Here is a 12,500-nt window from a genome sequence, read left to right as displayed (position 1 = left end):
GGGTGGAAGCAGAGAAGATGAACGATTTCGAAAGGAGATTGAATGGGCGCTTGAGGGGGATGAACTTGCCGCGGTAGGGAGATTGGGTGGGGGGGGTGGTGTGGGAGAGTGGGACTAACTGGGTTGCCGTACAGAGAACTGACATGGGCCAATTGTCCTCCTCCTGTGCCATAATCGTTCAGTGACACATTCTGGCAGTTTTGCGGGATCTTGCTGTGCAGACATTGGCAGCAGTGGCTAGACTCTGGAAGCACTTTGTTGACTGGGAACTGATTGTGGCAGGTGAAGCTCAATGTGGAGGAATGAGCAGTGATTGGTTTTCGTGGGGATAACGTGGAGAGACAATATAAAATAGAGGCTACAACTCTAAACAGCGGGGTTGCCGGAGCAGAGGGACCTCGGGGTATAGATGCATCAGTCATTGAAGGTGGCAGGACAGGTTGAGAGAGTGGTTAATAAAGCATACAGTATCCTGGGCTTTATTAACAGGGGCACAGAATACAAGAGCATGGAGGTTATGTTGAGCTTGTATCAGTCACTAGTTCGGCCTCAGGTGGAGTATTGTGTCCAGTTCTGGGTGCCGCACTGTAGGAAGGATGTGAAAGCATTGGAGAGATTCAGGGGAATGGTTCCAGGGTTGAGGAACTTCAGTTACGTGGATGGATTGGAGAAGTTGGGACTGTTTTCCTCAAAGAGGAGGTTTGGGAGGAGATTTGATCGAGGCGTTCAAAATCATGAAGGGTCAGGACAGAGTCGATCGGGAGAAACTGTTCCCATTGGTGGAAGGATCGAGAACGAGGGGGGCACAGATATAAGATAACTGGTAAAAGAAGCACTGGAGACACGAGGAGAAAGCTCTCCACGCGGCGAGTGGTTAGGACCTGGAATGTGCTGCCTGAGGGTGTGGGTGAAGGAGGCAGGTTCAATCGAGGCTGAACAGCCTCCTCCTGTGCTGCGATACGGGGTGATTGAGGTCCCGCGGGTGGCTATCTAAATGCAGGTCTGCTTTCCTCTCGAAACGTCCTTGTCCCGACTCTCTTTCTGGTTGCTTTTCAGCTGAAGGCGGTGGGCATGGATCCGGACATTTCCCTCTTGGTCCAGTGCCCGGTCGCGGGTGAGCTGACACAGGCCCAGGTCCGAGTGGAGATCTCCTCTGAATGCAACCGCCGGGTCCTGCGGGGTCACGAGCAGAAGATCGCCCACATCTGGCAGCAGAGGAAGCAGGAGAAGCCCTGGCTCTTCAACGGGGCCAAGTTCCGCGTTCACTCGGCGACGCTGGAGGGCGAGAGGCTGCTGCTGCGGCTGGGCCTGACCTGCTACCGGGACTACCTGGGGACGAACTGGGCCCCGGAGGCCCAGCTCCTGCAGGAGCAGGGGGCGACGGACTACAGTGACAGTCAGGCCTACCTGGCGGAGCCCCTGGGAGTCGGGGCCATGGTGCACACAGCTGACGACTGCTTTGTGTTCCTGAGGAGGAGCGAGCTGGTCGCCGAGGCGGCTGGTCAGGTGGACATTCCAGGTGGCCACCCAGAACCCAAGGTTTGTTGCTCGATAGCAAAGAAAAAGCCCACTTGGAATAAATGGGGGTGGGTGGGGGTGGGAAACAGGCTATTTGGCCCACTTGTCAATGCTGTTCCACCTTCACCTTTCAGTAAACTTTCTATCCCCCCCGTCTCTCATGTACTCATCTAATTTCCTTTTGAAAGCACCTTAGTGATTTGCCTCGGCACTTCCCTATGCTAGTGGAATTCCACTCGCTCTAACGAGCCAATATCTCTTATTTTCCGATTGGATTTTTTTTATTGTCCCTGTGGTATCTATGGCAACCCCCCCCCCCACCACCCACCCCCGGTTTCAGAATCTCGCACGAGGAGAGAGATTCTTTCCACGCCCACCCTGTGTCCAAATCGTCCACAATTTGCGGGACCCCCAGTGAGCTGTCCTCCGAGCTCTCTCTCTTTTCTTCTCTAACGAATAAAAGCTGTTGGATCGTTTCCCGGGGTAGCTGTACTCTCACGGTTCTGGTTCCCTCCCTGTCAAACTCTCCTCTCTGCTCTTTCTCCTCTGAACCTGTGCCCTCTACGCCCGTATCGAGACCAGAATGGCTGCCTCGTACCTTTTTGAATGCGGCCTGAACAGGGTTCTGATTTTGGAGCAGCCCGATTGGTTAGCCTCCTCCCCTGTTGTTAAGTGCGGCAGCATCTTCTCTCTCGAAGGCTGAGGGGGGGTGACCTTATAGCGGTCTCTAAACTCCTGAAAGGTTTTAGATCGAGTGGATACAGAAAGAGTGTCTCCTCTTGTGGGGAAGAGCAGAACTAGAGGCCATCAGTATAAGATGGTCCACAGAGAAATCCAACTGGGAACTTGGGAGAAATTGTTTTAGCCAGAGAGTGGGGAGAATGTGGAACTCGCTCCCAGAGGGAGTGGTTGAGGTGGATAGTGTCGCTTCATTTAAGGGGAAACTAGACAAGTACATGAGGGGGAAGGGAATAGAGGGATACTGACAGTAGGTTTAGATGAGGGAAGATGGAAGGAGGCTTGAGTGGGCTGGCATGGACTGGCTGGGCTGAATGGCCTCTTTCTGCGCAGCATATCCTCTGTAACCCTTCACCGCGACAGGAATTCAGTTGAGGTGTCGATGAATTGCCAGTGGTGGCTCAGAGAGTTGCCTCGAGGAGGTTATGGGTTCGAACCCCGCTCCAGAGACTTGAGTAGGCTCCCCAGAGCCAGTGGTTTATTAAATTGAGGCCTGGCCCCTCCCAGGTGGGTGTCCATGACCCCACGGCCACAATGGGGGTGGGGGGGGGGAGGGGAGGGGTTGTGGGGGTGGGGCGGGGGGGGGGAGGTTGGGAGGAGTTCTCCCCCATGTCCAGGGGGCCAATGTTTATCTCTCGTCCCATCTCACTTTTTAAAAAAAAATGGACAATCTAGTCATTATCGCATTGCTGTTTGTGGGATCTTGCTGTGCGCGAAGTTGCTGCCGTGTTTCCTACGTCCCAAAAGGGGGGGAAATTGTCTCTTTTAATAATAAAAAAATGAGACTCGCATTTTCACAGTGCCTCTCGCCACCTCAGGACACCCCGAGACGCTACGCAGCCGGTGAAATACTGTTCAAAGTGCGGTCACTGTTGTAACGTAGGAGTCAATTTGTTCACAGCAAGCTCCCGCAAACGGCGACGTGAACCATGTCTGGCAGGGCAGATTTACTGGAACGGGTACCAAGGGTCGGGGGGGGGTGGTGGGGCGGGGGCGGGGAGGGACTTTGGTTATGTGGCGAAGCTGGGACTGATCCCCTTGGAGTGGACAGGTAAAGGAGAGCTGGAAATCCTTAAGGGTATCAATCTCCTGAATAACGAGTCCGGGAGGGGCTGGAGAGTCGGCTATCGGAGGGACACCGATTTCTAAGACAATCGGAACAAGATTGCGAGGAGGGGTTGGGGTTGGGGGGCGGTGGTGGGGTCGGGGGGGGGGCGGATGAGAATTTTTCATGCAGTGATAGAACTGGGAGGGTGGCAGAAGCAGATTCTGTAACGACTTTCCAAAGGGGAATTGGGTAAACAGACGAAAAGGAGAAATCTGCAGGGCCATGGGGTGGAAAGAGCGGGACTAATTGGATAGGACTGTCCGAGAGCCAGCACAGGTACAGCGGGCCGAATGGCTCTATCTTTACCATGAGCGTCAGCCTCTGCACTAACACCCAATGCACACTCTCTCGTCGCAGGCGGCTGCAAAAGGAGTTCCAGAAGAATCCATTCAGCCGAGGCACTTGTCCGGGGAGCTGGTTGTTCAGGAGATATTTTCCTCCATTTTGGGCGAGATCCGTGATGAGGTAAAAAAAAAAAAACAACTCGAAACGTTCCTGGACCAAGTGTTGCTTGGCCCTCTCCTTCTCTCCCAGAGGCGCCAACCCTTCCCGGGTCGTCGCGCTTCCCTTGGCACTTCTGAAGGCCGAGCCGCTTCCGGAGAGCGACGCTCAGCCCCTCGAGCCCGTTCTGCCACTCAAAACGAGAGCGATTTAGGCAGTGAATTCCAGATGCCCGCCGCCATCTGGGTGAAGAGCTTTTTCCTCATGACATCATCCTTCTACCAACCGCCTTCAATCTGTGCCCCCTGGTAATTGACCCCCTCCGCTGGGGGGAAACAAGTCTTTCCCGTCTCCCCTATCTAGGCCTCTTGTAGTTTTGTGCGCCTCAGTTAGGTCACCCCCTCGGCCTCCTCTGTCCCAAGGAAAACAACCCAGGCCTGCCCAACCTTTTTTATGCCAACCCTCCACCAAACACTCCAGTCTGATGCGCGTTGAGATGTTTCGTTACATTTTAAAGGTGCTTTAATAAGTTTAAGTTGTTGCCTGGGCCCACGCTCATGGAGCGCGCCCACTAGGGGGTGGAAGGCCTCAAGTGTGCCGGGGGGGAGGGGGGTGGGGGGGAGAGCCGTCTGCTCTCTCTCAAGGGGGCACCCGCGGAAGAGAGGCGGGCATCCACCAGAGGCCACCCCACACGGGAGGGAGCTGAGGGGAGCAAGCCCCCTTCCAATGGTGAAAGAGGGACTCCTGATCACCGAGCCACTTCAGGAGGGCAACGTAGGAACAGGAGGAGGCCATTCGGCCCCTCTAGCCCCTTCTGCCACTCAATGAGACGGTGGCGGATCTGTATCTAAGCTCCATCCGCCTGTCTTGGGTCCAAAATACCCTCGGTGAGCACAAGGCCTGTCTCAGATTAATTGAACTAGCATCTACTACTCCCTCCGCGTCAACAAAGTGCTTCTTAACCTGAGTAACGCAGCTCTGATTGTCGAGGTTACTCTCCCTTGTTCTCGACTCCCTCCCCTCGCCCACCCAGTGCCTACCTTATCAATTCCTCTCCAAGATCCTGAAAAAGCCAACTCGATCGAATCACCTCTCAACCTTTGATACAAGCCTCGTTTGTGTTATCCCTCCTCGCAGTCTCACCGTCCAATGTTAATCTTCTATCCGGTGGGTTTTTTTTCTGTCTGTTGGGCCACAAGCTAATGGGATGTGCGAAGCTGAGCTGTTGTGTCTGATCTTCCCTGGGTTTCTTCACCAGGTAAACATTCCTCTGGAAAGCTTAAGCAGGCCGCTGCTGCTGGGGATCGCCAGGAACAACAGGAGCGCCGGACGGCCCAGTGCAGAATTTTATGTCAGGTGGAATATCTTTACCTTTCAGATGTACTGCCCTGAACAAAGTGGATATTCAAGTGTCTGTTCTGACTGAGCTGGGGCAGACAATGTGGAGTTGCATTACACAGTATCGACAGCACAGGGACAGACCAATCGGCCCGTCTGCTCTGTGCTGGTGTTTCTGCTCCACACGAGCCTCCTCCTGTCCCCCTCTTCATCTCTCCCCACCCGCCTACCCCACCTCCATCAACATATCCTTCTATTTCTTTCTCCCACATGTATTTGTGCAGTTTCCCCCTTAAATGTATCTATACTATTTCCCCCCCCCCACTCTGCAACCACTCCCCGAGGTACTGAGTTCCACATTCTCACCGTGGATCCAAAGAAAAGTTACAGCACATAAATTTTACTTCTATTCACTCCTGGGATGTGGGCTTCGCTGGCCAGTACTTATTATTTATTACCCATCCCTAAATGCCCCTTGAGAAGGTGGGGGTGAGCTGCCTTCTTGAACCGCTGCAGTCCCTGTGGTGTAGGTACACCCACAGTGCTGTTAGGGAGGGAGTTCCAGGATTTTGACTCAGCGACAGTGAAGGAACGGCCGATATATTTCCAAGTCGGGATGGTGAGTGACTTGGAGGGGAACTTGCAGGTGGTGGTGTCCCCATGTGTCTGCTGCCCTTGTCCTTCTAGGTGGTAGAGGTCATGGGTTTGGAAGGTGCTGTCTGGGGAACCTTGGTGAATTCCTTGAGTGCATCTTGTAGATGGTACATACTGCTGCCACTGGTGCCAATGGTGCTGACCATTGTGCAATCATCAGTGAACATCCCCACTTCTGACCTTATGATGGAAGGAAGGTCATTGATGAAGCAGATGAAGATGGTTGGGCCTAGGACACTACCCTGAGGAACTCCTGCAGTGATGTCCTGGAGCTGAGATGACTGACCTCCAACAACCACAATCATCTTCCTTTGTGCTAGGTATGACTCCAACCAGCGGAGAGTTTTCCCCCTGATTCCTATTGACTCCAGTTTTGCCAGGGCTCCTTGATGCCACACTCGGTCAAATGCAGCCTTGATCTCAACTCACCTCAAGAGTTCAGCTCTTTAATCCATGTTTGAACCAAGGCTGTAATGAGGTCAGGAGCTGAGTGGTCCTGGCAGAACCTAAACTGAGCATCAGTGAGCAGGTTATTGCTGAGCAAGTGTCGCTTGATAGCACTGTTATCGACACCTTGCACCACTTCGATCGAGACTAGACTGATGGGGCGGTAATTGACTTGGTTGGATTTTGTGTACAGGACATACCTGGGTAATTTTCCACATAACTGGGTAGATGCCAGTGTTGTAGCTGTACTGGAACAGCTTGGCTAGGGGTGCGGCAAGTTCTGGAGCACAAGTCTTCAGTAATATTGCCGGAATATTGTCAGGGCCCATAGTCTTTGTAGTATCCAGTGCCTTCAGCTGTTTCTTGACATCACGTGGAGTGAATCGAATTGGCTGAAGACTGGCATCTGTGATGCTGGGGACCTCTGGAGGAGGCCGAGATGGATCATCCACTTGATGCTTCTGGCTAAAGATTGTAGCAAATACTTCAGCCTTATCTTTTGCACTGATGTGCTGGACTCCCCCATCATTGAGGATGGGGATATTTGTGGAGCCTCCTCCTCTGATGAGCTGTTTAATTGTCCACCACCATTCACGACCGGATGTGGCAGGATTGCAGATCTTAGATCTGATCCGTTGGTTGTGGGATCGCTTAGCTCTATCACTTGCCGCTTATGCTGTTTGGCACGCAAGTAGTCCTGCGTTGTAGCTTCACCAGGTTGACACCTCATTTTTAAGTATGCCTGGTGCTGCTCCTGACATGCCCTCCTGCACTCTTCATTGAACCAGGGTTGATCCCTTGACTTGATGGTAATGGTAGAGTGGGGGATATGCTGGGCCATGAGGTTACAGATTGTGTTTGAGTACAATTCTGCTGCTGCTGATGGCCCACAGTGCCTCATGGATACACAATCTTGAGTTGCTAGATCTGTTTGAAATCTATCCCATTTAGCATGTGGCAGTGCCACACAACACGATGGAGGGTATCCTCAATGTGAAGGTGGGAATTCGTCTCCACAAGGGCTGTACGGTGATCACTCCTACCAATTCTGTCATGGACAGATGTATCTGTGACAGGCAGGTTGGTGAGCATGAGGTCAACTACGTTTTTCCCTCTTGTTGGTTCCCTCACCACCTGCTGCAGACCCAGTCTAGCAGTGATGTTCTGTACCCTTGGCACCCTCGGTGCTTCCTCCAAGTGATGTTCAACATGGAGAAGCACTGATTCTTCAGCTGAGGGAGGGTGGGTATGTGGTAATCAGCAGGAGGTTTCCTTGTCCATGTTTGACCTGATGCCATGAGACTACATGGGGTCCGGAGTTGATGTTGAAGACTCCCAGGGCAACTCCCTCCTGACTGTATATCACTGTGCCACCAACTCTGCTGGGTCTGTCCTGTCAGTGGGACAGGACACCCCCAGGGATGGTGATGGTGGAGTCTGGGACTTTATCTGTAAGGTATGATTGCGTGGGTATTACTATTGGCTGTTGCTTGACTGGACTGTGGGACAGCTCTCCCAATTTTGGCGCAAGCGCCCAGAAAGAGACCATTTGGCGCTAAGAAGTAACAGTAAAAGATGATTCGCCCATTCTAATCCCACCTGGTCCAGTAGCCATTCGGGTTACAGCATTTCTGGGTAAAGAAGTTTCTCCTGAAATCCCGCTTGGGTTTATTATCGACTATCTTATGCTGATGGCCCCCTAGTTCTGGCCTCGCTCGCATCTAGGCCTACCCTTTCATAATTTTAAAGATCCTTATTCGGTCACTCCTGAATTTCTTACTGATTTCTGAGTGACTGCATTGTCCGGGAATAACTATGGGGAACGTTATGTCTTGGACATTCGCCCAGCCTGTTCCTGTGAAGAGCTTGCCTCTTGTCCAGACTGGTTTCTGGTGCTTCTGTGGGGCTGGGGTTCTGAATTCCAATTTGGCTACCAATTCGGATTGAGATCCAACTGCGAGCGGGGTGACAGCGAGTTTCTTTTTTTACCCTTTCATGGGGTCACCGGCAAGACCAGCATTTGTTGCCCATCCCTAATTGCCCCTTGAGCTGAGTGGCTTTGCTCGACCATTTCAGAGGGGCTGTTAAGAGTCAACCACATTTGCTGTGGGGTCTGGGGTCATGTGTGGGCCCAGACCGGGTAAGGACAGCAGATTTCCTTCCCTAAAGGGGGCATTAGTGAACCAGATGGGTTTTTACAACAATCGGCAATGGTTGTGTATAAAATTGAGGGGCATAGATAGGAAGGAACTTTTCCCCTTGGTGGAGGGATCAATAACCAGGGGGCATTGCTTTAAGGTAAGGGGCAGGAGGTTTAGAGGGGATGTGAGGAAGAATTCTTTCACCCAGAGGGTGGTGAGAATCTGGAACTCACTGCCTGGAAGGGTAGTAGAGGCAGAAACCCTCATAACATTGAAGAAGTAATACAAGGATATGGGGTTAGTGCTGGAAAGTTAGATACTGGCGCAGACTCGATGGGCCGAAGAGTCTTTTTCTGTACTGTAGACCTCTCTGACTCTATGTTTCATGGTCATCATCAGACTTATAATTCCAGATTCTTATTGAACTCAAATTCCACCATCGGCCGTGGTGGGATTCGAACCCAGGTCTCCAGAGCATTACCCTGGGTCTCTGCATTACCAGTCCAGCGACAGTACCACTATGCCACCGCCTCATGGGGAGGGATCTTGGCCTTTAATGGACCAACTTGCGTGCGCTGGAGATTGCAGCTGTCCGTCTCCCAGGATTTGACGGACTGAAGCAGGATTGTCCCTCGAGGCTTTTTAACCACCCAGTGAAAAAACCACTTCCCCGGGAGGAGGGAGGAGGAATCGCCTTACGTGAGCACCTTCCACCACCTCGGGACCCCTCACTGCTGACAGGAGGCGGGGTCACTGAATATTTTTTAAGGCGGAGGTAGGCAGATTCTTGCTTGGCAAAGGAGTCAAAGGTTATGGATGGCGTGGGGAGGGGGGCGCGGTGGGAGGGGAGGGCGTGGGTAGATGGGAATGTGGGGGAGGTTGAGGGGGAGGAGGGTGAGGTTGAGGGAGTGGAGGGAAATGGAACAGGAGAAAGGTTCTTCCATTCCCTCTTCAATGCTATGCTGAGGGAGTGCAGCACTGTCAGAGGTGCTGTTAAACCGAGGCCCTTCCTGCCCTCCTGGGCAAGCTGGTCGTTCAGCGCCTCGCTTCAGGGGAGAGCCGTGACAGGGTTAAACTTCAAAACATTGGCCATTTGGCCCCCTCTTCTCTGCCCAGAGGTGCCAGCTCTTCCCAGAAGGTTACAGATCCCCATCCAACATCACTTAAAAACAAACACACACAGACACACACACAAGATCAGCCATGATCTTATTGAATGACGGAACAGGCTTGAGGGGCCGAATGGCCTACTCCTGCTCCTATTTCGTCTGTGAAGTACATTTTGAAGCGTGGTCGGCTATTGTGACCCAGGAAACGGGGCAGCCAATTTGCACACAGCAAGCTCCTGTAAACAGCGACGTGATAATGACCCAGATCGCGCATGTGTGTGTGTGTCTGTGCGTGTGTCTGTGTGTGTGTCTGTGTGTGTGTCTGTGTGTGTGTCTGTGTGTGTGTCTGTGTGTGCTTCTGTGTGTGCTTCTGTGCATGCTTCTGTGTGTGTGTCTGTGTGTGTGTCTGAGTCTGCGGGTGTGTCTGCGTGTGTGTCTGTGTCTGCGTGTGTCTGTGTCTGTGTGTGTCTGTGTCTGTGTGTGTGTGTGTGTGTGTCTGTGTGTGTGTGTCTGTGTGTGTCTGTGTGTGTGTGTGTGTGTGTGTGTGTGTGTGTGTGTCTGTGTCTGTGTCTGTCTGTGTGTTTTTGTGTCTGTGTCTGTGTCTGTCTGTGTGTGTGTGTCTGTGTGTGTTTGTTTTTAAATGATGTTGGATGGGGATCTGTAACCTTCTGGGAAGAGCTGGCACCTCTGGGCAGAGAAGAGGGGGCGAAATGGCCAATGTTTTGAAGTTTAACCCTGTCACGGCTCTCCCCTGAAGCGAGGCGCTGAACGACCAGCTTCCCCGGGAAGGCAGGAAGGGCCTCGGTTTAACAGAACCTCTGACAGTGCTGCACTCCCTCAGCGTAGCATTGAAGAGGGAATGGAAGAACCTTTCTCCTGTTCTATTTCCCTCCACTCCCTCAACCTCCCCCTCCTCCCCCTCAACCTCCCCCTCCTCCCCCTCAACCTCCCCCTCCTCCCCTCAACCTCACCCTCCTCCCCCCTCAACCTCACCCTCCTCCCCCCCTCCCCCTCCCCCTCCCCCTCCTCTGCCCCGCCATAACATGGAGAAGGTTTCTGGCAGTACTGCCTAGTGGATCATCACACTGCTGTAATATCGAGCACTGTTGCACCGGGTAGATGCAACCTAATCAGTCTGTCCTTTTTGTGCTTTATTTCTCCCACCACCCCCCCCCCCCCCCCCACAGGTGTAAGCTGACATCGGAAGAGGTGCGGGAGCGTTATCGCATGGGGGGTCCTGAGGCTCATGAATCGACCAGCATCATCTTCATCCAGCGAGAGGTAGGAGCTGGCCCGGCCAACAGCGACGGGCTGAATCATATTCAGCGGCCAGGAGTGTCTAATCGACGGTGCTGCGGGTGTGCTGATCAGCCGCGATCTGAATGAATGGCTGCGCAGCAGACTCGAGGGGCTGAAAGGCCTCCTCCTGCTCCTGGACTCCTGCACACCGCATTCTCGCCTCTACCTGCTACAGGGACCACCTCCGCTGGGGGGAAAAGGCACCTTTTGGAAAACTGGGCACTAAAATCACTTAAGGACCAGAGTGTGCTTCAGGATGAAATTCAACAGAGGAATGATATTAAGGGGAACAGATAGTTTCTCTCCATCTCTACCCGATTCCTGCTGGTTGGGGGAGTCTCGGATGATGGGCCAGAGTCTAAAAACGAGAGCCAGGCCTTTCAGGAGTGAGATTAGGAAACACTTCCACACACACACGGGGTGGGGGACATTTGGAAACTCTCTTCAGCATAAGGTGATTGATGCTCAATTCATTCATTTTAAATCTGAGGTTGATAGATTTTTGTTAACCAAAGGGATTAAGGGATATGGGGTGAAGGTGGGAGCGTGGAGTTAGGTCGCGTAATCCCTTTGAGTGGTGGAACAGGCTCAAGGGGCCGAATGGCCTCCTCCCATTGCTATGTTTCCATGATGGTGTGCACCATTGGAGGAGAGCACCTCGTTCAATCACTTAGTTACCGGAGGGGATAGTGTTAAAGCTGCCAACTAGCCACTGTTAGCCTTGCTGAAATCAGCCATTTGATGGGTGTTACTCCAGTTGTAAGTAACATTCGTGCCACACAAGCGCCAGGCAATGACCATCTCCAACAAAAGAGAATCTAACCATCGACCCTTGACATTCAATGGCATTACCCTCACTGAATCCCCCACTATCAACATCCTGGGGGTTACCATTGACCAGAAACTGAGCTGGATCAGCCATATAAATACTGTGGCTACAAGAGCAGGTCAGAGGCTGGGAATCCTGCAGCGAGTAACTCACCTCCTGACTCCCCAAAGCCTGTTCACTATCTGCAAGGCACAAGTCAGGAGTGTGATGGAATACTCCCCACTTGCCTGGATGAGGGCAGCTCCCACAACACTCAAGAAGCTCGACGCCGTCCAGGACAAAGCAGCTCAATTGATCAACAGCCCATCCACAAACGTTCACTCCCTCCACCACTGATGCACAGTAGCAGCAGTGTGTGTACCATCTACAAGATGCACTGCAGCAACTTGCCAAGGCTCCTTCGACAGCACCTTCCAAACCCATTACCATCTAGAAGGACAAGGGCAGCAGACCCATGGGAACACCACCATCTGCAAGTTCCCCTCCAAGTCACTCACCATCCTGAGTTGGAAATATATCGGCCGTTCCTTCACTGTCGCTGGGTCAAAATCCTGGAACTCCCTCCCTAACAGCACTGTGGGTGTACCTACACCACAGGGACTGCAGCGGCTCAAGAAGGTGGCTCCCCATCACCTGAAGGGGCAATTAGGGATGGGCAATAAGTGCTGGCCCAGCCAGCGACACCCACATCCCGTGAAAGAATTTTTTAAAAATCGTTGCTTCTAAGTATTGCCAGACACTTCTGGGTGGTTTCTGTAACTGGTGCCGGGGTGCTCAATAAGAGAGCAGTCACATGCACTTGAAGAAGGCAATCGACAGATCTCCAGGAGCAGCGTTCCTGCAGGGGTCTCCTGTTTGGAAAAGTTCAATGACTTGGC

The 12,500-nt window shown here is 52.7% G+C and overlaps 1 protein-coding gene across 1 annotated transcript in view; it reads left to right on the top strand.

Annotated features, from left to right (window-relative positions):
• Window positions 1-1,053: 1,053 nt before the first annotated feature.
• Window positions 1,054-12,500, top strand: part of nudt22 (nudix (nucleoside diphosphate linked moiety X)-type motif 22) — a 12,438-nt gene continuing 991 nt past the window's right edge. The window contains exons 1-4 of the mRNA XM_041179912.1: window positions 1,054-1,539; window positions 3,722-3,829; window positions 5,064-5,161; window positions 10,682-10,775. Coding sequence (XP_041035846.1) covers window positions 1,072-1,539; window positions 3,722-3,829; window positions 5,064-5,161; window positions 10,682-10,775 — 768 coding nt within the window. The 5' untranslated portion in view covers window positions 1,054-1,071. The remainder of the gene's footprint in view (window positions 1,540-3,721; window positions 3,830-5,063; window positions 5,162-10,681; window positions 10,776-12,500) is intronic.

Source organism: Carcharodon carcharias, chromosome 37 (assembly GCF_017639515.1).
Source record: "Carcharodon carcharias isolate sCarCar2 chromosome 37, sCarCar2.pri, whole genome shotgun sequence".
Classification (NCBI taxonomy): domain Eukaryota; kingdom Metazoa; phylum Chordata; class Chondrichthyes; order Lamniformes; family Lamnidae; genus Carcharodon; species Carcharodon carcharias.
Note: the sequence above shows the minus strand (reverse complement) of the source record. Positions and strands in the feature narration are given on the sequence as shown.